The sequence below is a fragment of the Neofelis nebulosa genome, chromosome 2 (assembly GCF_028018385.1).
Source record: "Neofelis nebulosa isolate mNeoNeb1 chromosome 2, mNeoNeb1.pri, whole genome shotgun sequence".
NCBI classification, from domain to species: domain Eukaryota; kingdom Metazoa; phylum Chordata; class Mammalia; order Carnivora; family Felidae; genus Neofelis; species Neofelis nebulosa.
Window position 1 is genome coordinate 29,233,383 of NC_080783.1, and position 12,905 is coordinate 29,246,287.

Here is a 12,905-nt window from a genome sequence, read left to right on the forward strand (position 1 = left end):
ATTTCACTCGTTCAGAGTAGATCTAGAGAACACTCCACTTTTCTGGTGAATTTTCCATTGATATATGGAGAAAATATTTAGAACTGAAATACACACTACTTTCCAATATTTAGGTTGCCCAGAGTGATTCCAGGCTCAGCTGTCTGGAGCCTGAGCTCTGAAAGTTTTGGGTGACAGCCGTTAGACAGCTTCTGAGAACACAGGTAAACGTGGGAGGAAGAGAAGTTGAAATTGATTGAATACTTACCTCGTGTCAGGCTTCAGGATATGTGTCTTATATTTGACAACATATTTAAACCTCACAACAAACATGGGAAGCTCAGCCCCATTTGACAGAGAAGGACACTGAGGCATAGGGTCTGTAATTAACTCAGCTTCCAGGTGTGTTAACCCCAAAGTTGACTTGATAGCCCCATTCTGCTACCTTCTCTTCAGCAGGTGCAATTTTCTAAAATTTCGGCTTTAAGGATTCAGAAGGTGAACTTTTAACACTGCTCAGTGATTCTTTTTTTTTTTTTTTCCTGGTTTCCAAAACCGAATGGGTTTCCTCCTGTGCTTCTAGCCCTCCTTCATGTCCTCTTGGTTCCCTTTAAAAGAAATGCCTGTGTTTCTCATTCCTCTTCTCTATGGGTCTTATAGAGCAGTGGCTCACTGGGGCATCGATTTAATGAAATAAAATTTTCAATCATGTTTGGTTCAATTCTAGGTGATACAAATAAAGAATCGTGAACACTTTGTAGTCCGGTATAAAGGGAAGGAGAAAGGTGAAAGAAGAAAGTGGGTCAAGTTATAGTACCTGGGCAATGTCTCCTTAAGCGCTGCCTGGTGAAGGTCTAGCTGTTAAAAATAGAGATATAATGGAGCAGCCATAGGACTACTTTGGCACCTGTGTGTGTATCCTGAAGTTGTGGGTTTGGCAATTTGTAATATTTGCCAGTGACGTCAACATCGAGTGTGCTGGGCGCTGTTCTAATTAACATATAATACATATGTGTATTAAGTTATGCTCTTCAAACACTTTGAGGTCCATGCTGTTATTATCTCTAGAAAGACAGAGGTGCAGATAAGTTTCTTAACTTGCCCCAAGTTAGACAGGTAGGGGCAGCATTGAAAGCTGAACCCGGGAAGGTCGACCTCAGAGCTCATGACCACTGTGCTAACCTACCTGTCAGTTATGAGGGCTTGGTAACTCTCATGATTTCATCGTGTTGTAAAGATTATTTTTGCTTCTTCTTCTTCTTTTTTAGTGTTTTATTTATTTTTGAGAGAGAGAGAGAGAGAGAGCATGAGCAGGGGAGGGGGAGAGAGAGAGAGAGAGGGAGAGGAGGGAGAGGGAGAGGGAGAGGGAGAGGGAGAGGGAGACACAGAATCCAAAGCAGGCTCCAGGCTCTGAGCTGTCAGCACAGAGCCCGATGCAGGGCTCGAACCCACGGACCGTGAGATCATGACCTGAGCCGAAGTCAGACACTTCACCAACTGAGCCACCCAGGTGCCCCAAGATTATTTTTCTTCGTAATCAGAACCAGCCCACCATACAGTTGGAAGGGTAAATATTTGCCATGTTTGGTGACAGACGTTGATGGGTTAAAAGAAAAGGTCTAGGGAAAAATCATGTCTTTCTCTTGCATATCCCTCCATCTGTATTTACTGTGCGAAAAGGTCACTTGAGCACAAGAGCTCGAATTTCGTACTTACAAGCAGCTTCACTGTGGCTAAAACCTTGCTCTACAAATTGGCTTTAAAAATATTTTGTAATACTCTGTATCTCTCTCTACTATGAAAGCTCTGGAACCATTAAGTTATGGCCTTCTTAAATAGGACTTTGTGACTGTATTTTACATAAATGGCAGGAATCGTCAAGGGATTTCTGTTTTACTCTCAAACTGTAGCCCTTTCTCCTGACTGTCCATCCACTCCCATTTACTGGAAGGCACAGTGGTTCTGGGAGACCTGAGCTGTTTGCCTTGTCAGTCAGGTCCCTGGCTCCAGTTTGTGGTAGGAGGGAAGAGGAGGGAGAAAGCTAAAAAGGCTGAAATGGTAAATTACTGTAGGTACTGGAGAAAAATAGAATTAGAAGCATTTGCGGTTCGGACGAAAATAGCGCATTTCCTTTCTGCTTGGACAGTGGGGGTCAAAGTGCTCCAGGGAATAGAAAATAAATAAAAATTGATCCCTCACCAGTTGAAGGAAATGCTCTGACTCTGTGAACTGAAATGACAGCTCCCGATTAGAGGATCCTGTGAGACCACTTTTGAAGGTTAAAAACAACAACAGCAACAGCAACAACACCACACCAGGAGACTAAAGAAAATGTGACACAGCGTATTAGGCAATGTAGTCTTTCGAGAATGATTTCTACGGTCCTTTCTCAAGACGGTGGCTAGAGAGCAGAACCTGATCAGGTATGTGGCCATTTTGTTCCCGTTGTTGACCATGGTCGTTCCGTCTCTTCTTGCAGGTGAGAAGCCTTATAAGTGCTCATGGGAAGGGTGTGAATGGCGTTTTGCACGAAGCGATGAGCTCACGAGGCACTACAGGAAACACACAGGTGCAAAGCCCTTTAAATGCAACCACTGCGACAGGTAAAGAAACAAGGAAGCTTCCGGGATGGGGAGGGGAGAAGGTGAGGTGGGTTGGGGGTGGACTGCCCATATGCTTCTGGGGTTATCCCAAGCCTCTGTCCCAGAGACTCAGGCCTGGGAATGCCTTTTACTTGGCCACTGAGAAAACCGAGGAGATAAGGGTGCCTTTCAGGGTAAAATCAAGAGGTGATATGGACTCGTGGTCCGGTAACATGGGTAATTAGCGAATGCCAGCTTTGGGCCAGGAATCATGTTCGTCACTGAATGGCAATAAGACACAGTTCCTACCCTCAAGGAGATGATGTGGCAGATGATTTTACTGTAATATGAAAAGTAATAAGCTAGAGAATGGTCACCTGTAGCTGCTGCTTCTGATCTTTTTATTAGCATCAATACCAGTTTTCCTCACGCTTAATAACATGAAAGAATAGAAAGCCTGCTGAACGGAAGGAAGGCTACTCATAAGGCTCTCCTCTGAAGCGTTAGTAGAAATGAATTTACCGGAGAGAGTCCCCATTCTTTGGGGGCCTGAATCACTCGTTCTCCTTTGAAAATAGGGACTAAAGTCTAAAAGATGGCGAGGCTGGGAGAACTTATCCTATAATTCAGTTTCAAACCTTCAGCATTTGATAGAAGAAAGAGCACGTAGCAACAGATACTTCACAAGTAATAGTATCTGACAGCCTTGGCATTATCAACCAATAAACCCCAAAATGGAGACTCTGCAGGCCAAGGTGAAGGCAGGATTAGGTTTAGACATAATCAAATAATGGGCTTGCATCTGAGCATGTTATCCTTCTAATCCTATTTCTGTGTTTAAAAGGAAGCTTAAGAAAATTAACCATCTTTTTAATGCAATACTAAAGGTCTCAGTTATGATGAGAAAAATGCTCCTAATACGATAAAAGCCCTGAAAGCCTCAGGGTTCCCCAGCCCGCAGGATGTCCGTAGAGGCCTGGCTCTCCGTGGGAGGAAATGTGATCGCTTTCACATCCTGCCTCCCCGCGCCTGTACTGGCACCTCCCTGCACCAGGCCTTCCTCTGGAGTCGTGTGTGTGTGTGTGTGTGTGTGTGTGTGTGTGTGTGTGCGCGCGTGCGCGTGTGTGTTTGGAGAGCAGAGCAGTAGTAGCCAGGTCTCATGGGTGGCCGGTTGGCTTGGTGCTCCTTTAAGATGCTTGTAAAGGAGCATTCATGTTTTTCCTCCTTTTTTTCCTTCTTCCTGAAGAGGCTATTTTCCTCTTATCTTCATTCTTTAAGCACTAAATAAAGCCCCCATGCCTCCTGGAGCCCAGAGATAACCTCCCACCCCAGGGCCGGCCGAGGAAGTCCACTTTACGAAGCTATTGTCCTTCATTCCCTTGGAGTTCTCTTCTGCTCCCCAAGAACAGAACCTGATTTTTTTTTAAATTTTTTTTTTCAACGTTTTTTATTTATTTTTGGGACAGAGAGAGACAGAGCATGAACGGGGGAGGGGCAGAGAGAGAGGGAGACACAGAATCGGAAGCAGGCTCCAGGCTCCGAGCCATCAGCCGAGAGACTGACGCGGGGCTCGAACTCACGGACCGCGAGATCGTGACCTGGCTGAAGTCGGACGCTTAACCGACTGCGCCACCCAGGCGCCCCCAGAACCTGATTTTTAATTTCTATCCCTTACCGCCAAGGTCTCCTGAATTTATGTGCATCGGCTGCTTTTCTACAGATTATACTTCAGTAATGTTTCTCATTTGACATCTTCCCTCAACTGCCATCTCAAGTTCATTTCTCTCTAGTCCCGGCTGCTGATAAAGAAGCTGCATAGCGTGTGGCTCTTTGCCCACAGTTCTCTGAGGGAGAGGATTATATCAACTGGGATGAAGATGAATCCTCTGTGAGCTGTCCAAGTGTGGTGGTAGCAGGCATACACAAAAGACGCCCATCCCTGAAGAGTGGTGTGGCCGTGGCTCAGATTGTGCACTGTGCACTGCATTCATCCTTAGAAATGGACGAACAATTCTTATTGGGAAATGGCCAGAGTTAGTATTCCTCTCTTCAGATCAACTGACTTCTTAAGAAATTTACAACTGTCCAGCAGTCGACATGCTAGGACTAAATCTGACCGTTTGTATGATTTCTGTGGAGAGATAACTTCAAGCCCACTGGGTATTTCAGTGAAGGAGATGTCAGAGATGGGTAATTTGGTTAGTCTTTTGCGTTATTTTCTTCTCCAAAATATATGCTTTCTGGAGCTAGAAATTCACTGGGCAGATGGTACAAGTTCTGTGACACAGTATTTGGGGGAGATTGTGATTTGGGAGAGGTCTGGGTCAAAGTCCTGTGGCATTGGCCAATAGTGCATTCTCAACAATGTCCGGAATAAGGGGTTGGATTCTCATTTAGTGTCTCACGACAGGCAGCACCTTATGTTTCAGTGGTGGCGATTGTGCTAAGAGTAGAGCAGGTCTGGGAGGTGGCATTGGGGGATTGGAGTGGTCCCAAAGCAGATGAAAGGCAAGCCTGGTATGACTGGGGAGCAGGCATTCCTAAAGGACTTTTACCTTCAGAAAAGAGGGCATCTGTAGCCCTTAGCAGGACTGTGAGTCCCGCTGGTACCACAGCGTGGATAAGTGTAAGAAACCTCCCTCTTGCTTCTTGTAATTTGAGAAAGCAGACCACTCCATAGGCTAAGCTTGGAATGGGGCTTCCTGTCTGCAAAGCGTGTACCAAGTCTAATTTAGACTTTTATTTTGCCGATTGGGGAGGTTGAAAAAATAAATGAGTTTGTCTTTGTGTATTTGCTTTGCTTACATTTAAAATTACCAGATGCCACAAAAATGTCTGCATCTCTGGCTTTGTCCAGAAAAATCAGAAGATCCGGTCACGCTGGGCTCGCATTCCCGTGTGGCCAGAATTCTCTGGAGCTAAACAGTCGTCACTACGCATTCGTGGTGGCCACGTGCTCACTACTCTCTCACCGTTCCCACCACACCCCGTGTCTCCCGGTGTGAAGCCAGACCACCAGTTGCCATGCATCCTCGCTTGCTCCGTTGTCTCCTCTTAGAGAAGAGCAGGATTGCTTCATAGCCATGCCTTATCACAAGTACAATCAGGTAGTCAGTCCTTGGCCCACTGCACCTGTTCACTTTATCTGCCCGGCCCCTGAAGACTTTGGGTTTTGTGACCTCTGGCTTTAGGTGTGGGTTGGGGGAGAAAGCCATGAGCCTCTGCCACTTCCTTGCCATCAGACTGAACAGGATAGCCCGTGGAGTGACCACTTGCTAGAGGGATGAGTCTTGTGTCTCAGCCCATGCGGCATGAGGCCACTGGTGCTGGTAAACAGGGCTCTGTTTCCATGAGCCGTGATATATAGGCCATTGTTCTGCCAACTCAGCATAGTTACAACTCAAGGAGACTGCTATCAGGACAGTACCTTCGAGATCCTGGGCAGTGGAGAGGAAACATTGTGATCTTTGCATCAGCCCACTTATAGGTGGTAACAAATACCAACTCATCTCTAGCCCCTTTGGTGCCTTAGAGGGTTGCCGTTGACTTCATGCCCTCATGACTTTACTGTGCCTTTTTCATAAGCAGACAAAATGACAATAGTGGTTTGACTAGTCCTCTGTAATGAACAAATTTCAGTCATTAAGGACCTTCTTATTTAAGGTCATCTGACTGCTGTATAGTCATAAATACCCTCTGGGGGTATATTACCCTTAGAATCATTTGATTCTGCATTTCTAGATGGTGAGTTTATGCATTACCTTTTTCTATTCCTATGTGGCTCTCAGTAAGTATAAATTAATAAATATAAATTAATCACGACTAAGTATCTTGCTGGTGTATTGAATTTAAATACAACCCCAATGGTGAGGGACCTCATCTGAATTCTAAGCACCATACACTTACAAGAATTTGCACAAATAATGAGGCTGGTTCGATTCAGGAAGAGTGCAGTTACATTTCATATCACGTGAAAGACTTGGTTTGTTTTTGCACTTTTCTTCTTCCCTGAAAGATCTTGAAGCGTAAAGATAGATGCTTGCGCATATATCGCTGGATGCCCAGCACATAGTAGCAGGCAATTGGTAAAGGCAGAATAAAAATCTAAACGTGTGCATCACCGAGGGGTTTCTTCAGATGAAGCTCCGTATCAGGATTACCATTTTCCCTTAGGTTCTCAGGATATAGAAAGGAAAGAGGTTCCGTCCACAGGCCAAGACCTGTCTTTTACCGCCACCACCTCCAACCCCCGTGTTCCTCTTTCAGACAGCCAGCGTTTTCCTGGTGCCTGCTTTCCTGCTTTCTCACAGGTGCTCACCACTCAGGCCTGACCGCATGCGCTTCTGGATTCATTTTCTAGTTGCTGCCATTACCAATTGCCACAAATTTAGTATCATCTTTATTTAACTTTATAAGTGCATTTTCTCATAGGCACCCTCTTACGGGTAACCTTCCGTGGGTTAGAAGGTGGCACTGGGCTACAGTCAAGCTGTCAGCAGGGCTGCATTTTTTTGCTAGAAGCTCTGGGGAGACTTCATCTCCTCATCTTTTCCAGCTTCTGGGGGTGGCCCATAGTTCTTCCCTACTCACTCGTCCCCTCCTCATCCAAGCCGTTGAGTTCTTGTCCGCTGCCATCTCTCTGTCTTCTCTTTCAATTCCCTCTTGCATTTTTGAAGATATCCGGGATGGCATTGGCCCTACCCAGATAATCCGGAATAATCTCCCTATTTTAGAATCAGCTGATCAGCAAATTAATTCCATCCACAATCTCAATTCCCCTTTGCCACGTAACCTACCATGTTTACAGTTTCTAGGGATTCAGTGTAGACATTTGGTGGGGGCAAACCCATTACTCTTCTTGCTACAAACTCCTCAAACTGACAGCTCAGCTTTCCCTTCTTCTCAGTCTAAAGAGAAGGTGTGGCTAGAGCATGGGCTCTGGAGTCACACTACTTGGGTTCAAATTTTGGCTTTGCTTCCTTCTGATGACTGTCTCAGCTGGTGGAGGAGATAAGAATGGTGTCTTCTTTATAGAGTCTTTATTGAGGATGTTAACTTTTTAAAAAATGCCTACAAAAAGAACTTCCCAACTTAGATCCTCTTTCCCTAGGCTGTTGGGATGAAAGAAGGAAGGAAGGAGGGAGGGAAGAAGGGAGGACAGGAGGGAGGGAGGAAGGGAGGGAAGAAAGAGAACAGGCAGGCAGTGGTCAACACTGAGTATGCCCTCAGGATAAGACAAAGTCATGGAAGTTAACTGCTGAATTCCCTATAGGCTGTATTGCTAATCTGTATACCAGTAACATCAAACACTTACTTTTAAAGAATATTTATCCCTATTTTATAGTAAGTTAAATCCCCTTTAGACGGCACTCTAAGGGATTATCCAAATATCTCGCTCATATTAAATTAGGGCTTAAAATAAGTGGGTGTGATTAGAATTAGAATTATTATTATTCAATACATTATTGGATTCGATTATTTTCTACTGCACTTTTCCCATTTTTACATGTTTTCCATTTTGGCCTTTGTTCTGTTTTGCTTCATTTCCTTGGGGTTATATCCTGCATGTGTACCTATTTAAAAAATCAACACAGAGTGGGTAGAGTGGGTTCACTCAACACAGGAGGTAGGGTGGGGTTTTTTTTGTTTGTTTGTTCGAAGAATGAACAAACACTGGGAAATCCTGCCCCAAACAGGAAATCTTGCTAACCTGAACAGGGCAGCTTGCTAACATCCTAACAAGAATGTTGGACTGTGAGCATGTTTTGGGCCTCAGGAGAGCCTGGGAATATTCTCACAGGTAAGAGAGCGGCCAGTTTCAAGAGAAGAATCCAGAGGGAGAGCACACACTCAGAGCTAAGAATGATTGCTGTCTTGGGTGCTGACTGTACTGAGATTCTAGCCAGAACCTTAGATTGATTGGAGGCTGCAGGCATATGGAAATGCCCACTCTGTTAGGTATATGATACAGAAACCTGACTCAGACTGGTGTTAGCTTGTAAGGGGATTTGGTAGCTCAACGAACTAAGAAGACCAAAGTTAGATTGGTCTTTAGGTTTGGCTGGATCCAGGGTCTCAGATGTGGTCATCAGGACTCTTTCTCTCTCTTTCTCTTCTCCTGCCCATTTTTCCCCATTGACTTCATTCTTAAGCAGGCTGTTTCCCACGTGGCCAAATGGACACCAGCAGCTCCAGCTTCAATCTTAGTAGCTCAGCAGCCCGAGTGGGAAAAGAGCTTCTGTCTTCCAATTGTTTCAGCAAGCATTCCAGGACTGGCTGTCATGAATCTTCATGGGTCATAGGACTGTCGGCCCACTGTGGCTGTAGCTTTAGCCTTAGGAGGAGGGTCAGCCCGTACTCCTGGGAGTGCAGAAGCGTGGCTAGCCAAGAGAAGATAAAGTTGCTGGGACCAGAGGAAAGGGGGAGGAGTGAAGATGACCACTGTGCCGGATCTGAGCCTGAGGAGGGCACTCAGTGGTGGACCTCAGGCAACAAGAAACCGGGCAGTCGAAAGAGTGGGCATTTGAAAGAGTGGGCTTGCCGATCTGCCTAGGTTCTAATCCCAAGTCTACCACTCGCTGGCTACAGGACCCTTGCCTCAGTTTCCTTACACACACACACACACACACACACACACACACACACACAAGAGGTGTGAACACTTACCATGGAAGGTTGCTGAGAATGTTACTGGATAATACTGGGGAAATACCAAGCACATGCCTGCGTGTTTTCTCATTCTCAATAAATGTGAGCTCACTTCTCCGTTCTTGTTCTTGACTTACTATGTAATAGAGCATCTGTACAGACCCGTAGGTATCACAGGCAGCATTTCTGTGTTTTCACTGTAAAGCTCAAGACTAAAATCTGAGCGTTGAACTGTTAGAGTTCCACCATTCAATGAAACAAGCTAATCACTTTCTGCCGTACTACGGGCAGCATACGGGCATGTCCCATGTTTCCGAAGCACTTTCTCGTTGGTTTCTTCTTTAATAATGACAACTATGATAATAGTTAACATTCATTGACATCTTCCTCTGTGCCAGTTAATATTCTAAGCACTTTACATAGATCATCTCATTTAATCCCCCAAACCAACCTGTGAGGTAAGTACTATAATTATCGCCATTTTACTGAGGAAGAATTAAGGCCCAGAGAGGTTAACATGCTCAGAGTCACTCACACAAAGAGTAGAAGAGCTGGGATTTGAACCCACGCAGTCTGACCTCCAGCTCCCCTTCCCTACACACTGCCTTATTTCTCATACGTATGTACCCGCGTCCCTTTAAGGTAGGGCTAATCATTTTCTAAGGGGTGCTGGAAGTTGGGTTTGTTACCTGGACCCCTCTTATATCCTTATTGTTGTTTATATTTCCTAGGTGTTTTTCCAGGTCTGACCATCTTGCCCTCCATATGAAGAGACATATCTAAAAACCCTAAAGGCCAGAGTTGCCATGGCGTCGGCCGTTGTCTAAAGGAAATGCCGTGAGGCAGGGGGCTGGACTTCAGGCGGGGAGCCATTGCCTCGCAGAAGAAAGTTCTCACGTATAAACCTCTGTGTACACACGCACACACGCACACACACACACACACACAGACACGCACTCACATAGACCCACACACACGCACTGTCATGCACTCAGCTATATTTAAAATATATACGTCTATTCTTTATGCCTTGCCCTTGCCAGATGGTGGAAGACGAAGAAGAAGGAAACCAGGTGAACTCAGCAAGGCAGACTGGCTGCTTACTTCAGCACTATTGGAATTATTTCCCGCTGTTGCCAATGGAAATCAAAGAAAATGGATGTGACGTCTCTGCAGGTGGACGGCAGTAAGAGGGGCTTATTTAACTTGCTTCTCAGTGCAACTTGATAGGAGAATACAACGTCTTAAAGTTGCATATGTGTAGCACTGATGTTTCTTTTTAAATAGTTGGGGGAAAATGACCTAGAAAACCAAATTGCAGTTTGGTAGCCAAAATTAACTCTTGGTTTATTTGTCCTTTGTGTGTGAAAAGTCCTACTATTCCGTGCGTCCGACTTCCTCACAGAACTGTTGATCGGTTTTGGTTCTTCTTAGTACTATTGAGATCTTTCGAGTCAATACCAACGGCCTTAGCGGCGGCAGACTCTGGAATAACACCTTACACCTTTCTGGCCTGCATTTCTCTAGACTTCACTCTCAAGGGAGGAGTTTTCTTTTCTTACTTTTTGACTCTTGCACACCATATGCACTAGGGATTCTGGAAACTTCTAGCATGACTGCAAAGTGGCCAAGAGAATAAAGTCCTTGATGATAAATCACAGTATATCCCTTGAGCCTCACCTTATTGCCAGTGCTAGATTTTTTCTTTTTAATCTCTCTGTTTTTGCTAACGAAAACTTGAAAAAGCTTATTTGGAAGCTTAAATGTTTTATCTTTTCTCCATGGACTAAACCTCTCCAGGACTCTCTCGGCACCTGGATGTCCAGCTCTCGAAGCAGCCAATCAGATGGGACATCACAGTTCTCTCATCCCCCTTGAGGCATCATGACCTCAGCTCATAGTGACCAACCCCGTGCTGTGTGTCATTGCCACCTTAGAACCACTTTCAGCATAGATGTCGCTAGTCTCAAAGGGCAGCTGCATATTTAACCTAACTCTGGGTTCTGACCTGACAAAAAGCCAAAAATATCACTCTTTCCAGGAGTGGGGAGAACTGAGGATGCCTCCCGAGTCTAGTGGCTTCAGAAAACATCATCCTATCTTCCTCTCTCATACCCACTGAGCTCATATTCCCCCACTTGTTAAAACACACAATTCGAAATGCCATTGTGGGAACGAAGGGTGGACATTTAAGGGAAGGGTCGAGAAGTTTCTCTCATGGTCTGTCTGAAAGGAGAGACATATTTCTAATTCTTTTTGGCTAGACCCCCCATGACTCGTGACCTAGAGCACCCAGGATCAACAGAGGCCTCACACGTACTCTGCAAGCTGACTCCAAGGGGGCATACATTCCTCATTTTCAGCCCACACACATCCAATATCGGTCTCTATCTACCCGCATTCTTAGCTAGCTGGCCCTGGCCTCAACTCCAAAGACTGCCTTTAGGACCATTAAATGGCCTATGCAAGCAAGCGGGGTGGTTATTAGGACAGATTGTATATTTTGTATATTCTGGGACCATCCCTTCAAGACACGTCTAAAAAAAAACAAAAATGGCGTTTGGTCCGCACATGGTTGCTGCTCCCTCATACCAGCTGGCTCCCCTTCTGCCCTCCTTTGACTGTTTGACTCATTGACTGTTAAAATGCCGCCCCATATCTATTTGGGATGCAACACTGAAGTCTTTAAAAGGAAATAATAATCTAAGCAACACAAATACATTTCTGACAGCAACCTTCAAGATCCTTGGCATTTGGTTTCTCAGCTTTCTGCAACCTTTGATTTCACTGAAATGTTGAAACTATTCGTCTAAGGGTAAAGGAGCCTCCTTATCACAAATGCTATAACTGCCAGTTGGACACTTGGGCATTCTGAGGTCTGGCCCTTAAAGTTTTCTTTCTCTTTTTCGTTTTTTTTCGATGTAGACCAAAAACAAAACAACAGCAACAACAGCAACAACAACAAAAAACCAACAACAACAACAACAACAACAACAAAGAAAAGAAAAAGAAAAACCACCCTAAAACACACACACACACACACACACACATAAAATAAAATCTGCCCATTTGCCGGAGGCAATTCTGTATATGTTAGTTGGAGGGTATTTAAAAAAAAAAAAAAAATCAGTTTTATTCCAAAGATTTAAAACTAGACATGACTTAGAAACATTTTCTGGAGCACTGCTTGCTGACAATCTTATAGTTCTCTACTGCATTTGAGTGCATTTTGTGGCCAGTCCATCAGGGCGTATCATGGGATTATATTTGAATGTGTGGTGCATCCTTTCTGGATGAAGGATGTGTGAGGGACCCTTAAACCTCAGCTGTATTAAACTGTAGCGCCTCCAGTCAGTGCACTAGATGAAACTTTAGACACCCCAGATTTTGTTGGTTCGTTGATTTCCCTTTCTATAGCAGCCTCCAGCATGAATGCACGCACAGACCAGTGATGGCATTAGCCGTGGCTGCCACGATTTACAAATGTTCTCTCCCCTGCTGGAGCTGCTCTTGCCTCTCGAAATGCTATTATTAAGGGTTTATAATACTGAATTTAATTTTTGAACTGACCAATGCAAGGCTCTATTAAAAAGAAAGTTTAAAAAAAAAAGAACGCAAAAGAGTAATCATTGCTTGTTTGCTCCCTGTTGTCATCTGTGGTCTTGAAAAGTTCTCATTTGAATGTGGCGGAACAAA

The 12,905-nt window shown here is 44.7% G+C and overlaps 1 protein-coding gene across 2 annotated transcripts in view; it reads left to right on the top strand.

Moving 5' to 3' along the window:
* KLF7 (KLF transcription factor 7) overlaps positions 1 to 12,255 on the top strand; it is an 87,339-nt gene extending 75,084 nt beyond the window's left edge. For both annotated transcript variants that reach the window (XM_058707469.1, XM_058707477.1), the window contains exons 3-4: positions 2,459 to 2,582; positions 9,941 to 12,255. In XM_058707469.1, the coding sequence (XP_058563452.1) occupies positions 2,459 to 2,582; positions 9,941 to 9,992 (176 nt within the window). In that variant the 3' untranslated portion in view covers positions 9,993 to 12,255. The remainder of the gene's footprint in view (positions 1 to 2,458; positions 2,583 to 9,940) is intronic.
* Positions 12,256 to 12,905: the final 650 nt, after the last annotated feature.